This window comes from Aspergillus pseudotamarii (assembly GCF_009193445.1).
Source record: "Aspergillus pseudotamarii strain CBS 117625 unplaced genomic scaffold BDV38scaffold_95, whole genome shotgun sequence".
NCBI classification, from domain to species: Eukaryota; Fungi; Ascomycota; class Eurotiomycetes; order Eurotiales; family Aspergillaceae; genus Aspergillus; species Aspergillus pseudotamarii.
The window spans coordinates 47,145-65,183 of record NW_022475109.1 but is presented as its reverse complement, the minus strand read 5'-3'; the positions used below and the strand labels follow the sequence as shown (position 1 = coordinate 65,183).

Here is an 18,039-nt window from a genome sequence, read left to right as displayed (position 1 = left end):
TTTAGTGGCTTTTTAACGAATTTTTTTTTTTTTTAATACTTTTTTACTTTTTTATTACTTTTTATTACTTTTTTTATTTACTTTTTTTTTTTTCTTCTTTCTTCGCCAATTCCGGTCCAGAAAAGTCCTCCCCAAAACGAAAAGAGAAAAACGTGCCCTAATGGAAGGGAACCAGTCATCAATAATTACCCACATCCACACACATCCACACATACACACACTCACTCCACCCCACGGGCGAACGTCGGTTGTAGGCAATGCCATCCACTAGGAAAGCTCCGGTTTTGCTGGCCTCGATGGGCCCTTCCTTCTCGGACCAGGCGAAACTCTACTAAGTGTGGATGGTCCGCTGAATTTCCACTGACAAGACTGTCGCTCTTGGCCCGGCGTGGATCCTCGCCACTACTCTGGATCTAACCAGACCTGCATTGGCTTATCACAAACCGCCATTCGGCCATGTGCCTAGGTCCCGAAGGCGGGCTGGTGGAGGGTTGCCTCTGCCCAGAGAAATTTTGGGTGCTCTTGTCCGTTTGCATATAAGTTAACCTCGCGCCTGTCCGACTTGGCCTGCATCGTGTGTCAACGCCTCACCACGGTCATCTTCATTTCCTTAGGGGTACCAAGAGTGCTTAACCAGCTCTCCAACCTCTCATCTCGCAGGCCAAGATCAACCATTGCTATAGTCGCTTCCTGCCCAGTTTCACCTCTCGACGACTAGATGGCCGACTTTGGACCTCGTGCCCCCCATGGGCCCGATATGTCGGAGAGTCATAATCCTCTTGAGGACATGGATCATCACGAGAAGGGTGCTTTCGATGCGCTGATTCGCCCCGATGACAGCTATACCCCAGACGGTACCTACTGGGCCGATTTGCCCATGTTCCAGAAGCTCAAGTTCGTGAGCTCCTACGATGCGAAGGAAGCCAAGCGCGAACTAAGCAGCATCTGGGAAATGACCAAGCAAGATCCCTTGTCGCCGATCTCCTATTACTTCCGGAATATGGTGCTTCCTGGTGCCGGTCTCGGTCTAGAGGGGTAAGTGCTTTCTCCATCGCGAACGCCTCAGAACTGGTCGAGCGCTAACCCATGAGCGCTCTAGTTACGTGCTCTTCTCCATCGGAAACGTCAAGCCCCTCTTCCAGGCCGCCTTCAAGTCGTGTTGGAAGGACCATGAAATTTGCAATGCACAATGGCTTAACGCCATCGACTACCTCGAAATTATCGGTATCATTGTGGGTCAGATCTTAGTCGGTATCATCGGTGATTGGTATGCACCTCTCTTCTATTGGATGCTTATGATTGGTCGGGAATTCTAACGGGTTTCTAGGCTTGGTCGTCGTTGGGGTCTGATTCAGGATGCTACCATCATGTTTATCGGTTTGATCATGCTTACCGCTGCTTGGGGTGTGACCCAGAATGGCTGGGTGATCTGCTATGCTTGGTCGCTGTTCTTCTACGGTATTGGTGTTGGTGGTGAATATCCCATGACTGCAACCAGTGGTATGGAGAATGCCGTTGGCTCTGGAAAAGTCTCGACCAAGGAGGACCGTCTTCATCGTGGTAGGAAAGTCACCAGCGCTTTCCTGATGCAAGGCTGGGGTCAGTTCTTCAACCAGGTTATTCTCATCATCTTGCTGCTCTGCTTCCACCATGGCAGCGGTAACCCTCCCTACTCGTCTGTGTCCGCTCAATGGGTGTACCGTATCTCCTTCGCCATTCCTGCAGCGGGTACTTTGTGGCTGGTCTACTACCGTGCCTACCATATGAAGGCTGCTAGCAAGCAGTTGGCGGCGGCCAAGAAGAAGGCATCCGTCACCGGCTACGATTTCAACTCTCTTGCACTGACCTTCAAGTACTTTGGACCCCGTATCCTGGCGACTGCTGGTGGTTGGTTCGCCAACGATGTGTTTTTCTACGGCAACAAGCTTTTCCAGTCGGAATTCATCTCGGTCATCAGCCCCTCCTCCAAGTCGATCATGCCAACCTGGCTGTGGAACTTGTGCAACGTGGGTGTCTCGCTGGTCGGCTACTATCTCGCCTCGTTCCTGATCGACAACAAGCTCTATGGCCGCAAGTGGATGCAGATGGTCGGTTTCCTGATGTGCTTCGTCCTCTTCGTCGTTCCCGCCTTTCACTACAAGTACTACACCTCGCCGGAGCACATTAAGGAGTTCCAAACCATGTACTTCCTGAGTTCCTTCTTCAACCAGTTTGGCCCTAACTCGGTCACCTTCCTGGTCGCCGCCGAGGTCTTCCCCACTCCTATTCGTGCCACCGCCCACGGTCTCTCTGCTGCCGCCGGTAAGGCTGGTGCCCTTCTGGCGTCGGTTTTGTACAACTACATCGACACGCAAACCAAGTTCTACGTGGTTCCCTGGTTCGGTCTTGCGGGCATGGTTCTGACCTTCGTTTTCCTCCCCGACACCACTGGCCTGGATCTTAAGGAACAGGAGCGTCGCTGGCAGTACCTCCGTGACGGCCGTGAGCACGAGTACCACGGCCCTGCTGTTCACCCGAAGCACTTGTCTCTCTGGGAACGCTTGATGGGCAAGGGCAAACTCTATGATGCCGATGCCGATTACAAGCAGAAGGTTGAGGAATACCGTGCCGAATGGGAGTCTGCCATGGCTGCTCGTATCTCCGAAAAAGAGAAGGGTGAAGAGCTCGCTATGGATACCGACGAGAGCCTCTTGGAAGGACACGTTCACGCATACTTCCATCGGACTAGCCCCATGTTCCGCCCGATGGAGCAGAATGCGAAGTCAGATAACTTCGCTCTGCCTCCTGCGGCCCACGAAGATGACTCGACCGCGTCTTTCAACGAAAAGTCTGAAAAATCCGCCTGATTGCTTTTATACCCATTTGCTGAGTTTCTTTTGACTGTTTTGGGATGTGGCATGTTCTGCATGAAATCCTCTCGTCTCTTTACCCGTATAGCCTAATTTCTCTTCTTTTGTGATGTTGTTGAATCGGTCGACGAGAGCAATGTGCATTGAGTGCTGTGAATACCCGCGTATATAGTATAGACTTGCCTAATGTTGCATACCCCAATCAATAGCGTGCTGGATCATCATCGTTATCTTCCTACTTAAATCTCCGACGTAATATTTCCGAGTCAATAAAGTCAAATATTCTCCGCCCCAAGTATCTTCAGATCAGGTGACCGTTCAACCACGATCGATTCCACACCACAAACAGTAGGCGGTGTCTCTATATTCACAACAACTACTCCGTACTCTCAGATAAGAAACCAACCCCACCATACCATTATAGAATATACTGACATTGTGAACCTTCTCTCTGGAAATCAAAATCAATGAAAGTACACCAACTAAACACATAAACACAATTCAACATAAACTCAGCCCACCTCAGCGGCTCCCACAACCGTATAAATACATGCCCCTCTACGCCTTTGGATCCAATGGATCCGGCCAATTAGGCATCGGGCACGACGAAGACGTCTCACTCCCCACTGAATGTTTATTTGAAGGCTTAGAGCTAGATATTCTACAGTCAACTGAAGGCAAATCAACCAATTGCATTCGCCGCATAGCAGCAGGTGGCAACCACACCCTTCTTCTATTCTCCGATGGAGCCGTGTACGCAGCGGGGTGTAACGACGATGGGAGATGTGGCGTTGAGCCCGGGGATTCTTTAATGAGATTCCGGAGGGTCGTTGCACGGGATGATGATGATGGGAGTGGGCAGTCTTGTGAGACGTTCAGGGACGTTTCGGCGTGTTGGGAGGGGACTTTCCTTGTTGCTGCTGAGGGAGATAGGTTGTTTGTGCTTGGGTCTGGGGCGAAGGGGGAACTGGGGCTTGGGGAGGGGGTGGCACGGGCTACTAGGCCTGTGCTAGTTAAGGATTTCCCGCCGTCTGGGACAGAGGTCGTGAGTGTTGCGAGTGGTATGGGACATACGGTTGTTGTGTTGTCAGATGGAGAGGTGTATGGGTGGGGTGCGGCGAGGAAGGGGCAGCTTGGGGAGGTGGCGAAGAGGAAAAAGATTGTTTGGGAGCCGGTTAGGGTTGGGGGGGTGCCGTTTCGGGCGACGGGTGCTGTTTGTGGGCGCGAGTTTACGGTCGTTACGGGGGATAGGACCAAGAGGGAGTTTGTGATCTTGGGCTCCGCAGATAATAGGTGGAATGTTTTGTCTGATGTGCCTCCCGCTTTGGGGGCGTATCGTGGTATCTGGGCAAGTTGGCATGGTGTCTATGTACAGCAGGATGGGGGTGTTTTGGCTTGGGGGCGGAATGATCGTGGTCAGCTTCCGCCAGTGGATTTGCCGGCTGTGAGGGAGTTGGCGGTGGGAAGTGAGCATGCTCTTGCTTTGCTTGAGGGTGGCACTGTTGTGGCATTTGGTTGGGGGGAGCATGGGAATTGTGGGCCTGTTGCTGATGAACAGGGGAATGTGAAGGGGAAGTATGCAGTGATTCCCCTCCCTATGGAAGCGGAGTCCCTTGTTGTTGGTGTTGGGGCCGGTTGTGCGACTAGCTGGGTTGTCATGTCGTGACCTGCGCATGGTCTCGCACGGAGGGGAAGTAGATTTGTTTACTTGATTTCGGGTACTGGATGATGGGCCATGGCTGGCGACCTTCATCCAGCCAATATGTTATTGGAGCAAGAGTCTAATTCCCTCAGTCGAAGAGACCAAGACCGTGAAGCTATGGAATGTCAGCGCGGTTCTTGTGGCGGAGCGGGATTGTCTTACCTGTGAGATACGTTGCGTCGGGGGGATACCCATATCTTCATCATGGCTTGTGTCTTGGTGAGGCATGCTGGGCTCATTATCTCGCAAGCGGGGGGCGAGACTCTCGTCGAATGTCTGCTAGCTTTGATCAGCAATGCGCCTGGGCAGATTGGTTCTATTTGCCATACCTGATCGCCAGTTGCATCCCAGCCAAGTCTGTCTTCGGCTTCTTCCTCTTCGTCGTTCGGTACATCCCATTGCCTGTCATCATCTACTGGTACGAACAGGCTGTCGAACTGGATGGATGCAGGGGGCGGCCGCTGGCTTTGGGTGTTCGTCTCTGTGCCACGAACGGAAGCTCCAGGAGTTCCGGTGAGCGGACGAATAGATCGGGCGCGGGGTGGAGGCATATGGTTCGTATTGGAAGTAACGTTCGCTCGACTGACGCTGACTGGAGCAGGCGTCTGCCTTGCCGATAATTCTGGCGCACGAGATGAATCTGGGACATCGCTATCGGCGTCTCCTGTTGTCATCAGAGTAAATTCGGTCTTCACGCCCCCGAAATCGTACGCAAGCTGCAAGGGCCGCGTTGGGCGTGTGTATCGAGCTGTGAGTGTTGAATGTACAGACTCAGCATGTGCTATTACTGCCTTGAAGTCTTTTAAGGTGATTGCAATGTGGAGATTGTCTTCCGCTAGGAAATATTCAAAGTCCTTTTTGTCGATAGCCACTGATGTATGGACCGGCTTCTTGAGAATCTCTGTGGGACGTTAATCAGAGAACTGCTATAAAGGCTAATGAATGAACCAGACCTTTTCCATCTGTGATCTTCGTAGTAAAGCTAGTGAAAACGGCCTTGCCATTTTCAGAGTAAATGTCCAACTGCTCTGCAGAGGGACTGAAATGATCTGTTATCTCTCTTAGAAATCTAGGTTCTATGCTCCACTGATTTGTCGTTTTCGTCCTGTCAAAGACGGCATGGTTAACCGTAGTTGGCTCATAAGTGAGCTTATAGGACTTGATGACCCCTAGAAGGAATGTCAGTAAGCCCATAGAAAGATGACCTTTACACTGATGATTTCATTTAGTTACTTACCAAGTCCACATATCATCTTAATGGCCAGCCTGCATTCGGTTTGATCCAGGTGCTCATGCAACTCAACTTCGCAGCGTTCAACTGCGGTATCCTTATCTCTGGTTCTCCCCTTAAAGACAGAGAGCAATGCCTTCAGAATGTTAGTGTCAAGAGCATCACTAAATGCAACGTCCCAGAGGCTCTCACCTTGATGTACAGTTGACAGCAGAATCTATCGGGACGGCCAGTCCTAGATGCTCTACTACCCCGTGGCATGTCAAAGGAGTAGGACTCAAAGAAGGTGTCCGCTTCAAAGACAAAGGCAGCATATGCTGTTTTAGTAGAATTGAGCACACTCAGACGAAGCTGGACTCTTCGGTTAGTTAAGATGTACTTGAAAGATACATGGCCCTACAATTCCGGGGTGGGACTAACCAGATCGAACTCGGCCTCGATGGCTACTGTCTCATGGAACTTGGCAAGGCACGTCAGTGCATCGTGCAGCTGGTACAGCGCCTCGGGGGCGAGAGAAAATGATAAAGCGGCCATATCTCTTCAGTGGTAGTATTCTATCTGGATTCGCCAGCCTCTATACCTGTCACTGGTATCAGATAAGAACTAGTAAAAGGACCTGAAGTTCTAGACTCGGACCAGTTGCATGAAATCCAAACACGAACGCGAGCTTACATAAGCGGTACTGCATTCCCGGGCTCGACCTTAAAAGATTAAAATACAAGTTCTGATAGTGAGACGCATTGAGCTGATCATCGCAGTTGACGGATCTCTTTTATGTCAGGATGGCCTTCGCGTTATCCAATGATATTCTCTACATTATTTTTAATATTCTCGGAGACCAGTACGACTAGAACAGCTTGTATCAACTGTGCTATAACATCTCGATGCTTCACGGAAACCGCCTTGCAGGTTCTGTATAGGTGAAGTGCTGTTGTTGCACATGCTGTGCATTATTCACCGATATCCAATCCCAGGCGGCTTAATTCCTCGCCCATGAGATCGAATCACTTCGTATCTCGAAGGACGTCTATGACACTGGCCGGTTTTGAAGGTGTAGAGAATGCTACGTTTCGCAAATGGGCTGCCATGGGGCGCTCCATAACGCTGTCTGTCTTGGAGCATACGCATTGCTTTATTATGGTCATATTCACTATCTGGACCTGGAAAGCTATAGCACCTTCTTTGTGATCTGTGCACTGACAATAACAAGGCGTTGGTTAGCTGTGTTACTAGGTGACATCGTCCCTCGGACGATGTATAGAGCATCCTTTACCCCGGAGTTTAATGATTATTTGTCTCATGCATATGGGATGAAAGTAAACAGGCGCCTCCGTTCCTCTGCTAAATCATATGACATAGACTTTGTTCTGTTGACAATCGGCCCGGGTCAGTCTACTCTTGTCTCGATATACCTGCGTTATTCACTCTCTAGCTCTATAATAGCTCTGTGTACCGCGCTGAGCTAATAGTCGTAAAGCAATCATCAGAGAGTCAACGTCGATAAGGGCAATGTCCTGCAATGGTAGGTTATATCATTACAACACAGCGCACTAGGAGGCACCTAACTGGGTATCAAGTGCAACCCTCCCAGCTAGCTGAATTCCTTCAACAATTACCCTCTCTCCAAACATTAAGTGTCTCGTCCGGGGCCTCTCTTACGGATCATGTGAGAGACACGATCCGCAACCATTGCCCCAACCTTAAACAACTCACAATACACTCATGATATGGTCCTGTACGATGCCTCTAGCCCAGTACTGCTTACGAGCATTCCACTACTAGGTATAGTGAACCGCCTAGTGATGCAGACGCGGACTCGGAAAAGTTTCTAAATGGGCTGCGGCCTAACACTGTGGAGTATCTCGAAGTGTCCAGCCATTCCCACCTAGGACCCCGCATAATTAGGGCCCTGAGCTCACATTGGAACTCAAGCTGGCTTATCTTGGGATCACAGCAATCAACGAGTTGCTCTCACTAACCGTACCACCAGCTTTAAAGGTCTTAGTATTAGAAAATACTATAGGTGTGCGCTACAATGAAGCATGCTCCCAACTGACTCCCCGAGTCGCGGGTTGGATAAGCAGCTGTAAAGCCCTACAGCGACTCGAGCGCTACAATATCTGTACCTGAAAGGCGAAGGAAGCGACAAACCCGAGCACAGCAAATCCCTACTCCAGGCCATCAGCCAACTAAACAATTTCCGCGAACTCGAGCTCGAAAGCGTATCGGTCAACTAGGACCCGGGAATAGAGGCTTCAGTTTATCCATCTTAAAGTCGACGATCGACACGAATATTCACGAGTTTGCCGAGGCTTCTATTCGCGATGCCCTGATATGTAAACTCGGTGAATACTTCGATTTTGCCCTGGAAGACCCAGATGGGTACCAAATGTTTTTTTCTTATTTTCTTTTCTCTTTTCCCCTTCTTCATTATCTTGACCATGCTAGATCCTGATCCTGATCCACGGATGATCTCTTCCAGAAGAGGAATCCAAGGACGAAATGTCCGAATGAACATTCGTAACGGGTGGACAGCTATAGTACCTAGGAATAAGACCTTAGACCACGACATTTTCTTTTTCTTTCTTTTTCCTATTACGTCAAAAAATTACTACAATACCCTTTCTTCCGTGGATCGTACGATTCCAGAAACTGAGCGGAATGCAGCCACTTAATCCGAAAAGGTCACCGTTGGGACTGGAGAAACTCCACATTTTTATGGGGTTGAAAGCTGTACCCCATACACTATTGTATTTTAACGTTTCATGGCGCTTGGCGAAGGAGTACCGGCTTGTTTAGCAGGTTTTGGTTTCTATGACCCACTGGGGGGTAGAAATAAGGTGGCTGGGAGTGAGGGTAATTTTGTGTTGAAGATTGATGACGATGTTGTAGGGCTAGTGGGACTATATCTTAGTGTTTCAAATTATCGCCAGGTTTTATAACCTATATTCGAGAGAGTTATATAATGCTAATAGATGTTTCTTAACTAATAATTGAAAGCTTACCTAACTATCCATATTTAAAATAGTTGAAATAACTAATTACCTAGAACGAGTAGCTATAATTCAAACAAATAGTCTATATCGAAATGCATTACTCCATAGAACCCTCGCAACCATGCTGAAGAACTAGAATTTTCGAAAGAAACAGCTCCCATAGTTAGCCTATGATCTGCTCGCGCAGAATCCGGCTCGTCGCTAGACTGACTTGTAATTGCGAAGGTGCTGTTCGAGATTGAAAACATAATTGTATAAAAGTAGCCTGCGTGAGGCTGTGGTATTGGTTATCGACCCTGGATATAGATCTAAATACCTAAAGTAATGCATTCCTCGAAGAGACAGTTGCGTATTTGGCATCTGCCATGAAACAAGAGAGTATTAATAAATTGGCTGTTGTAGGCCGTGACCTTGGGGTGTCCACCACCATCGTCCACCGGCTGCGTAACAGCAAACACATCTCGGCCGACCATCCTCTGTTGATTGATCGCTTTGACGACACTCAAGGTCTGATAAACCGGGAAAGCTCCTTCTTCTGTTGGTTGCAGATCCTGCAGTGTTTGTAGCCAGGTTTGGATCTCCAACCCGACAGACAGACTTTGGCATCGAAGAATCCCCGCCAGGAGTAAGCCCGAGAACCCAATTGTATAACTGTTTCGGGTGAGAGATGTCCGCATCTCTGCACCTTGCGCAACCTGTACTAATGTCTGCACCCAAAACTCCGCTTTGTAGTATTCATCTTCGTGACCTGGAGTGGTTTGACTGTATAGTTCTCGCAGGAGACCTGTGCACTGCATTATACGCGCTACTACATAGTAGGCGTAGTTGAGCGCTGCATCGTGAGATTGAAAATGGATTGCCGTGCTTCTCGTGCCACTGGGTTCGTAAATAGGCTGCTCAGATGGTGGAAGATGCAACAGCCACTCGTCTAACTTTGTAGCCTCTTGGCATAGGAGAGAAACGCATTCGTCGTAGCCCTGGTTATTTTCATGTTCAACCTCTTCTTCGGACACTACTTTCCTAAAATGTTGGAGCACGGTCTTAAAGTTCAGTCGATGTGATTCACACATTATGCTTAGTACCTTGACACGTCGTTCGTGGAGTGTACGGGGTACTTCTTTCAATGAGATGGGTAAGGGAATCGACGGTAACTGCTGATGTATATCCAGAGAGCTGAAATAGGCACGAGCCCACCACACAACGTACCGAGTCTGCATCCATGATGTGAGGAGGGGCTTGATGGTCACGTCTCCGGCTTCTCCACGCCACTCAACGAGGAGATTCATCATCCCCTGCACGTGGCAATAAAAGCCTTGAAAATTGCCCATTGCCGACTCTAGGTGAGCGAATAGAACAAGGACAAGGAAGACAACCGTGGCATTATGGCAATAGTCGGCTACTTTCATTGTGGTCAGTTTCCTGATTGCCGATGAGTAGTACAGATGACTTCTTGTTTGATGAGTGAGACTGGGACTCAGTGGTCCCGTCAGTCCAGTTGAAGATGTTTTGCGTTCACTGTAGAGACGGCTGATGTTACAAGAGGACAGAGCTAGGATAGCGTCGTTGAGGATAGGATAGTCCGTGGTCAACAGAGTGGCAGAATGGAATATTGGGTGCAAGGATGGTAAGCAGCAATCCTCCCAATACGTAGAGTAGAAGACATCTCTCTCAGTTGTTTGCAATGATTTAACTATATCACAGCCTCCTATCCGGGGCTCACCTTGCTCAACTTGCATAGAAAGCCTCTCGTTCCCTGTCAACCTTTGCTTCCTCTCTGCCGACGGAGTATCATGTGAGGATAATAGCCCTTTTGTATTCTGCGCCGTTATAATCTGGAACTTGAGCACGGGTTGAACATATTCACAGCACTTGTCCAGTCTCGCGCAGGTTCCGCATGTTGGCTTCTGCTCATCGCACTTTATGCAATGTTAGCGCCATAATAATCGCAATTCTATGCAGCAATTCAACCTTTGTTCTTCGGTTGCGACAGCTTTTACAGCCATTGCGCGAACGTATAATGTTTGTCTTTCTCGGTCTAGGAGGTACAGGCTTGTACATATGGCAGAATATTCTGGTGGTGTGTTTTCTGATGCTGTCGGAATACATGAGTCAGTTGATGATGGATGAATGAATGCAGTGGCAGGTGGCCACCGTAATTATTTTATTCGGGAACCCCAAAGCTAATCCTGATTAGGAAGAACTGCAGAATGTGCTTCCAAAAGAGAAACCAGTATGGAAAACGACAAAATCACGAGGTGCTTATTTACTATTAGACGTGTTAGTTATACTAATAGTGGGTATAATCAAAATTATACTAGACAATCTGACCATATCCTCTTTTCAACAAGACTCCTAAACTTATACATCAAGGTCCTTCAGTAGCCGACAACTTCGCAAGGACAACTAGTACCCTTCTTTCGCAGCTTTCAACTTCTCCTTCTTCTTATCATGCATCTCCCCTCGCTCCTTGACCAACGCTGAGATAACCTCTCCAGTTGCCCCTCCGAGATTTGCAAATCCCCTAACCACCCCATCCCGATCCCCTCGTCTCGTCTCCTGACTCATCTTAAACTTGCCCTCAATCTTGCCAATCTCAATCTTGATCCCGACGATATTCTTCTGCATCAACTCAATATACCGCTCCGGCGCATCAGCAACCTTCCACGGCTGCGGCCTATCCCCACCTGTAAAACCCATAATCGTTCTCTCACATTGCTCCGACAAATCATGCATCTGTTTCATCAGGAAGGACCCTGCCTCCGGGGTCTTAGAGTCGTAATAGAGAGACAACTTCCCATATATCTGAACTACGGAGTAGTTCCAGGTCGGTACGACTTTGCCGGTGTCTGGCTTGGTCTCCGTGTAGTATTTAGGAGTCACGTAGTGATCGTGTTGCCCATTGAAGATCACCAGGACATCCTGATCAAGGGACAGGACACTTGGTGGCTTGCCGTCAACTGCCTCGAGCATGGCCTTCACTTGGGGGTTCTGCTTCGCGATGTGGGCGCGAAGTTGGGGGGTGGGTGATTCGTTGTCTCTTGTGCCGGGGAGGTCAAGCACAAATGGGACATGAGTGCATTGTAGGAAGTTCTGTGAGGATGAGTTGATACCTGTGACGAGGATTCCTAGGGGGTTTTCCTGGATGAATTTAAGGAGGACTTCCGTGTCGGGTTCTGCGTGTACACTGGGAAGGAACATGATTAGATGATTTAGACCTCAAGGGGATATATTCGAGAATGAATGGAAACGAAGGGTAAAAGTCCTGAAAAATGAAACGGGTTTATATAGTTACTGCTGACAGATTTTAGTCACTGTTTCTCAATCCATTTCTGAGTTGGCCAGACATAGCCAGAGACTAGAACATGATAGAGGTGGCAAATCGAGTCATAGAAGCGGATCCAAAATCTCTCGCCAGAGGGTCAACAAGTTCAAATGGGTGATGTGGCATTGCCACGGGTCTGATGTTTCTTTTGTCGCCAGTCTACCGGGTATGAGAAGAATATGATTTGGTATTACTTTTCTTGTTGATGATAGAGATCCCGATTCCTGATTGCTAAGGTATGCATCGGCTATCCTCATTGGCTCATCGTTCCTGCTCACCAGATCCGGTATTTTATGGGGCTTTGCCAGACATACGATTGGAGAACTGGAAATCCACTTGGGTTACCTGGTCACTCAATTTGGATTAGCGCAACATATACCTAGTAGCGAATAGCGATAACTACCAACCAACTACTATATTGTCTTTCATCGCACGGTACAGAGTGGATCTCAAGTGAAAGGTTCCAGGGCTAACGGTGCATGGATGAAATTCTCCGCCTCTGGTGGATTGATCTTACCATAAACAGTGTGCAATTGCGATGCTCCATCGGCATGAACAATCTGGCTCTATTCCACACGATGCCGAATCGAATAGAAGACGACATGAGAGAGCAGAGAATGATCTATATAAGCATGCATGAGAGCCCATCTAAGCACTCAAACAAGACAATCCAACAGATGCATGCCTTCTTCTCATTCATACTTAACCTAAGAACTATCCGGCACAATGAGCAGCCCAGAACCACTGCGTATCGCTGTCCTCGTCAACACGCCCCCTAATAACGAGTTCTGGAATGATGTGCGCAAGTCATATCATGCTGCCATTCGAGGTGTTGCACCCGACGCCCAGATCGACATGTACGACCCTGTCTTCCAAGGCAACTTCCCTGACCCCCAAAAATACGACCTGATCGTCCTGAGTGGAGGCAAAGCGGATGCCTCCTCTTCTGAGCCCTGGGTTCTGGGTGTGCTAGATTTCCTGCGTGAAACAGCGCGGAAATCACCCAAGACCAAGATCCTCGGTATCTGCTGGGGCCACCAAGCTATCTCAAGGGCGTTCGGTGGAGAGGTGCGAGCTGTGCCTACAGGTCCAATTGTAAGTACATTCAACTGGTTACTAACTCACCACAGAGAACCATAAACTCATACTCGTTCTGTTTTAGGCTGGCCTTGAAGACGTGAAGTTGACAGAAGCCGGGAAGAAATTCTTTGCTTGCGCCCCAGACATTAACTCTTATGTGCGTCTTTCGTTGATCTCCCTTCCGTCAACTTTCCTGTTAATGACCCCCTCCAGTGCCTGCCAGAGTTTCATGTACGAGAGGTAGCAAAACCTGGATTAGGATTTGTTCACTTGGCTGAAAACCATGAAATATTTGTGAATCAAGAAAATACGGTCTTGTCGCTCCAAGCACATCCAGAGGTCGAGGCCGCCCTCGCCAAAAAGTTATTGTTGGAAGAGGACGATGTTTACAATGGCAATCTTTCTCAGCCGGAACTAGAGAATCATTTAAAAAAGCTCGATCAGCCAACGGATGGGGTTGAGGTGCTGAGACGGGTAATTGAATGGGTGAAGGAGTGAAGCACTATTGCGATGTCAATTTGGAGATAGAATAAAGGCTTTTTTTTGGGAAACAGTATTATCTCAGGTTCCGTTGTAGAGAAATGTACAAAATAGTCATTCTATATTGGAATGTGCATGAGGGTAAAGGCAATACATCTGGTGAGAAAACATCAACAAGTGATGGGACATACAAACATTGGTCTTGTTAACGTCCAACCAAGTAGCGGGGATATCTCAGAGATCGATTTAACGGCAACGATTCCAATTAGTTAATACTGACATAATAATTTAATATTCTAATATAAATAGTAGGATATAGAATGTGAGGCCTCATTTCAGGTTTTCAGACGGTCAGGTGCCCGTCTTTCGTTGACGATCGAAGTCTAGAACTTGAGGCGCGCCACGTCCAATGTGGAGATATTCTACCGAGCTCCAATTATTCAATCCCCAAGCTATAAATATAGAAATTTGTCTCTCCTGGTAAATCCCGTGGCTCATCGCGGACTGAAGACAGTGGAGTAGTAAACAATCGGCACCAAGTATGCGCTAGGGAAAGACCCTGAATATAGCAACTAATGTCTCTCTACGTGACCGTGCATATCAAGAAGCTTGCCAGCAAAGCTTGGTCGATAGCACTCTAGCTCGGCAAGATCACACTATCCACAAACTGCTTTTCATAGATCGAGTCACATTGTAGTAGTCATGCACACGGACGAGGCGGAGTAAGTGAAACATGCGTGTGCGCCCGCATAAAATCTGTCCACACATCCAGTACAGCAGTGTGTACTACTATTTATTGATACGGCCGTCAGATTTTAGGGAAACATGCACTGCCTTCTAGTGCACAAGAATAGAACCAACACTCCAACTACATTCTCCATGTAGATCTACAGACTACAGTTGGGACTGTCCCACCCCCCAGAACCATTTATAAACCAAGTTTTATCCCGAGGAAAATAAATCAGTCTTTCCAGTCATCAGTGGACGATCATTCACACCGCTACCCCACAAACTAAACTACTTGAACCAACCTCCTCCCCAACCCCAACCACATTGATTTATTTACTATTTAATAACCACCTCCACCACCACCAATAATCCATAACCCCAGAACAATTACCACAGAACAATTACCACAAAACAATTCACCACAAACCTATCACTACAAAAACAACCCTCAAAATGCTCTTCACCACCATCCTTGCCTCCACCATTGCCCTGGGAATGGGCGTCTCCGCAGCTCCCACGGCCAGTCCCTCTCCCAACCCCAACTACCGCTACGTCCAGCTGCGTGTCTACGGCGCACCCGGCTGTTCGGAATTAAACCAGGGCGAGTTGGGAGTGTACGGCGACAGCCTCAACAAGTGCCAGACCTTCAACGACATTACCATCAAGTCTGTGCGCTTCGAAGCCAAGTATCAGGAAAGCTGTACCGGTAAGTTATCCCAGTCTCTCTCTCTCTCTCTCTCTCTCGTTTCCCCTTTCCTTTTCCCTTTTCTTTTGTTTCATTATTTTGAAAACAGGATCTATTGTGGCAACAAACTAACATAATCCCAGTAACTCTCTATGATGACGTCACCTGCCAAACTAATCGCCGCGAAGTCCAGGTTGAGACCTGCCTTTCCGGTGACGACTCGGAACAGTTCCGCAGCTATATTGTCGAGTGTCCTGGTGTCTAAGCCAGGGATCTGGACTTGCGTGGTCTTTCTCTTTTTTTTTTTTTTTTTGTTTTTATCTAATATGTGAACGTCATGAGAAGATGAGTGGGTCAGGTGGTTACGATTAGTATTTGATATGATATTATGTACAGCGTGTATCTAGTCTTATAATAACTTATATATAATTATGATTATGATTTAATGGAGTTTACTTGTCCTTGAATCTCTTAATAGGTATATTTAATAGCACTACGTGAAAATAAACAATGGCCTGCGTGGTTAGAAAATCGAATCATTTTGACCATTTGGTCCATTTAGTCCGCCATACGGCAGAGAAGACGGTCAAAATGAAAATTTAGCCCTAGTCGAAACTTTGGAGAAACGTATGTTTTCTCATTTCTTGCACAGCGTCATATGGTTACAGAGAATGTAGAACAATTGGTGTATTCCAACGAACAAAAGATCCATCCGAGACGCCCATTTTCTATAGCTTCACGTCAACTTTCATAGGGGCTGCACTCTCTTCCAACGCTGCATAAAGGCTCTTTTCTAGATCAAGAAGAAGGCTAGTGATAGCAGCATCTCCCAGTGGCATAACTTGCGTAAATAACGTAGCTGCGATGCCCGTTCGCCGATCGATCCACTACAGTCAAAGCAACATGATCAGTAAATTTATCCCTTGCTCATACATGGAAAATGGTTACAAAAGTCTCAACAACAATTCATTATTGACTTCAAAACTTACCCAATGCAAATTCGGCAGCCCACTCCAGTTAACCGTACCTGCGCGCCTCCGACCAGCAATATCCTTCAATGTAACAGTCCCAGCGAGAGAATGATCCGCCTGCTGGGTGTCACTAGCGTCTTTAATCCCCAACACCCGTCTCATTTGAGCCCCGAGTGGTCGTGGCATTGCTTCCCGAGAAGCATCACTGAGCTGTGGCTGTAGTAGAATATCGACGCTTTCCCGGGTGAGCAGTGGATATCCACCGCCTAGAAGCGCAGATAGTAATTTGACAAAATCCATCGGCGTGCTGAAGAGCCCAATACCCCCGAGATCATCTTGCGCTGGCTGTTTCAGGATAACAGGCCCCGACTTCAGAGACTTGGTGCCCTGGCCGACGCTCACACGATATCCCATTCCCATTTGTTGGGGCAGAGTCTCGCGGTACAGTTCTGGGTGGAATGTGGTTGATCTGGCTCCAAGCTTAGACCAGATATGCGTCTGCATGTAATCCTCGAGGGTGGAATCTGTCAGGCATTCAATCTGTGTGTGGTTAATCTCCCAGTGGATGTGGATGTGGCGATGAGATTTATACTGGGGGGGGGGGGGTGTTATCGGGAGGCTTACCACTCGACCAGCCCAATCTAAACCAGCCCCGTATCCCCAGGAGGTGTCTGGCTCAAAAAGTAGGGGGTGTTGGTAGCCGGCCTGTTGAGATAGATTGCAGGTAAGTTAGCTAGAGATGTTTTACACCACCTCGGGGTTACAAAGTTAAGAAGGACTTGCCATGCTGCCACAAAAGGTGTACGCTGTTCGGCCCTGGGATTTAGACCATTTTTGTAGAAGTGGTGACGAACTGTCATATACATAGCCAGCTGTATGGCACAGGAGATTCCTACATGGAACATGTTATTTTAAAATTCACCCCATAAAACTTTGCAATGGTCATTTCTACTTGTTATAGGGGGCAATGTTCACCGGAGAGTTATCTTTCCTTGAACGGGTTTCAGATGCAGCTGGTTCAACTCTGATGGGAGACCCTTATCTGCAATTGGAGTATATGAGATCAGCGGTTGGGTGAATATAATAGTTCTAAATGGATTATATACACACACCGTTCCTGATGTCTTCTACTATTTGTATATCTCGGAGCTCGGGGACTATTGCCCGCACGTCGTCTTCAAGAGATACAATGCCTCGCTCCACAAGCTGCATTACAGCCACTGCGGTCACAAGCTTTGTCATGGAAGCAATCCAGTACAGGGAATTAGTTTGCAAAGCAGGTGCCCTTTCATCAAGGTTTGCTTTGCCCGCGGCATGATGATAGATGATATTCCCTGTTAATAACCGTCAGACTGGGCATAAAGATGATGAAGGGCAGATCTGGAAAGATGCAATACGTAGATCCAAAGAGCGCAGTACCTGAACTGTTAATTGCGATGAAAACGGCGCCATGCACTGACCCAGTCAAGGGGTCTGTGAACTGGTCTAGGATATTATCCACTTTGTCCATTGCTTTCTGTTGCTTTTAACAATCAAACCAAATTAGATATTCAAATCGGAACTTGACAATTTCGCGGGATAGTCCAATATCATTGTATAGTGTTGATTGTGAGAAGGACGAAAGATATTGTAATCTAGGGTAGCCGAGGTTGTATCGCTTTGAATCGAGAGAGCAGGACCGAGGATGTGGGGTTAATCGGGCAGACATTGAAGTCTCTCTCTTGCCGCGTTGTTTTGATAATGCACAATATGTCGGACCGGGTCATTCTCTAAATTTCCGACAAAGGGTTACTACAGTTGTAGTGGAGAACAACAGGGGAACAATACTAAGCACCTATACTGGATGCCATATATCCTGTTTCTCGATTCGACCACCTCTCAAACCTTCAACTGTTGTCGACAAGCAATACATGCCTTTGGTACGAGCAAGGAATGACAACGCAAGTCAAGCGTATATTTGACGAGTCATAAGCAGATAAATACATTGCATGAGA

At 47.8% G+C, this 18,039-nt stretch overlaps 7 protein-coding genes across 7 annotated transcripts; 4 read left to right on the top strand and 3 right to left on the bottom strand.

The window, feature by feature from the left end:
- The first annotated feature begins 104 nt into the window (after positions 1-104).
- BDV38DRAFT_262792 (putative MFS phosphate transporter) lies at positions 105-3,079 on the top strand. Its single transcript, XM_032056133.1, has 3 exons — positions 105-1,035; positions 1,100-1,267; positions 1,328-3,079. The coding sequence occupies exons 1-3, from the start codon at positions 719-721 to the stop codon at positions 2,844-2,846; spliced, it is 2,004 nt and encodes a 667-aa protein (XP_031907996.1). The 5' UTR covers positions 105-718; the 3' UTR covers positions 2,847-3,079.
- Positions 3,080-3,321: 242 nt separating this feature from the next.
- Positions 3,322-4,797, top strand: BDV38DRAFT_297416 (RCC1 domain-containing protein). The gene has a single exon (XM_032063121.1). It carries the CDS (start codon positions 3,400-3,402, stop codon positions 4,513-4,515), a length of 1,116 nt encoding a protein of 371 aa, XP_031907995.1. The 5' UTR covers positions 3,322-3,399; the 3' UTR covers positions 4,516-4,797.
- BDV38DRAFT_288231 (putative DNA repair protein rad9) lies at positions 4,640-6,316 on the bottom strand (the record flags this gene model as incomplete). The annotated part of the gene is made up of 7 exons (XM_032061009.1): positions 4,640-4,666; positions 4,714-4,830; positions 4,881-5,452; positions 5,505-5,720; positions 5,789-5,918; positions 5,975-6,133; positions 6,203-6,316. 7 exons carry the CDS (start codon positions 6,314-6,316, stop codon positions 4,640-4,642), a joined length of 1,335 nt encoding a protein of 444 aa, XP_031907994.1.
- Positions 6,317-9,086: 2,770 nt separating this feature from the next.
- Positions 9,087-11,976, bottom strand: BDV38DRAFT_275537 (putative FMN-binding domain-containing protein; the record flags this gene model as incomplete). Its single annotated transcript, XM_032058051.1, has 3 exons — positions 9,087-10,694; positions 10,747-10,864; positions 11,210-11,976. 3 exons carry the CDS (start codon positions 11,974-11,976, stop codon positions 9,087-9,089), a joined length of 2,493 nt encoding a protein of 830 aa, XP_031907993.1.
- A 616-nt stretch (positions 11,977-12,592) lies between these two features.
- Positions 12,593-13,707, top strand: BDV38DRAFT_227381 (type 1 glutamine amidotransferase). Its single transcript, XM_032052880.1, has 3 exons — positions 12,593-13,195; positions 13,263-13,337; positions 13,394-13,707. The coding sequence occupies exons 1-3, from the start codon at positions 12,827-12,829 to the stop codon at positions 13,676-13,678; spliced, it is 729 nt and encodes a 242-aa protein (XP_031907992.1). The 5' UTR covers positions 12,593-12,826; the 3' UTR covers positions 13,679-13,707.
- Positions 13,708-14,477: 770 nt separating this feature from the next.
- On the top strand, positions 14,478-15,508 carry BDV38DRAFT_227342 (uncharacterized protein). The gene is made up of 2 exons (XM_032052879.1): positions 14,478-15,095; positions 15,218-15,508. Exons 1-2 carry the CDS (start codon positions 14,843-14,845, stop codon positions 15,337-15,339), a joined length of 375 nt encoding a protein of 124 aa, XP_031907991.1. The 5' UTR covers positions 14,478-14,842; the 3' UTR covers positions 15,340-15,508.
- Positions 15,509-15,536: 28 nt separating this feature from the next.
- Positions 15,537-18,028, bottom strand: BDV38DRAFT_297406 (serine hydrolase domain-containing protein). Its single transcript, XM_032063120.1, has 7 exons — positions 17,443-18,028; positions 17,158-17,330; positions 17,021-17,069; positions 16,829-16,937; positions 16,670-16,750; positions 16,064-16,585; positions 15,537-15,961 (listed from the first exon to the last, which is right to left on the bottom strand). Exons 1-7 carry the CDS (start codon positions 17,553-17,555, stop codon positions 15,803-15,805), a joined length of 1,206 nt encoding a protein of 401 aa, XP_031907990.1. The 5' UTR covers positions 17,556-18,028; the 3' UTR covers positions 15,537-15,802.
- Between the last annotated feature and the right edge of the window lie 11 nt (positions 18,029-18,039).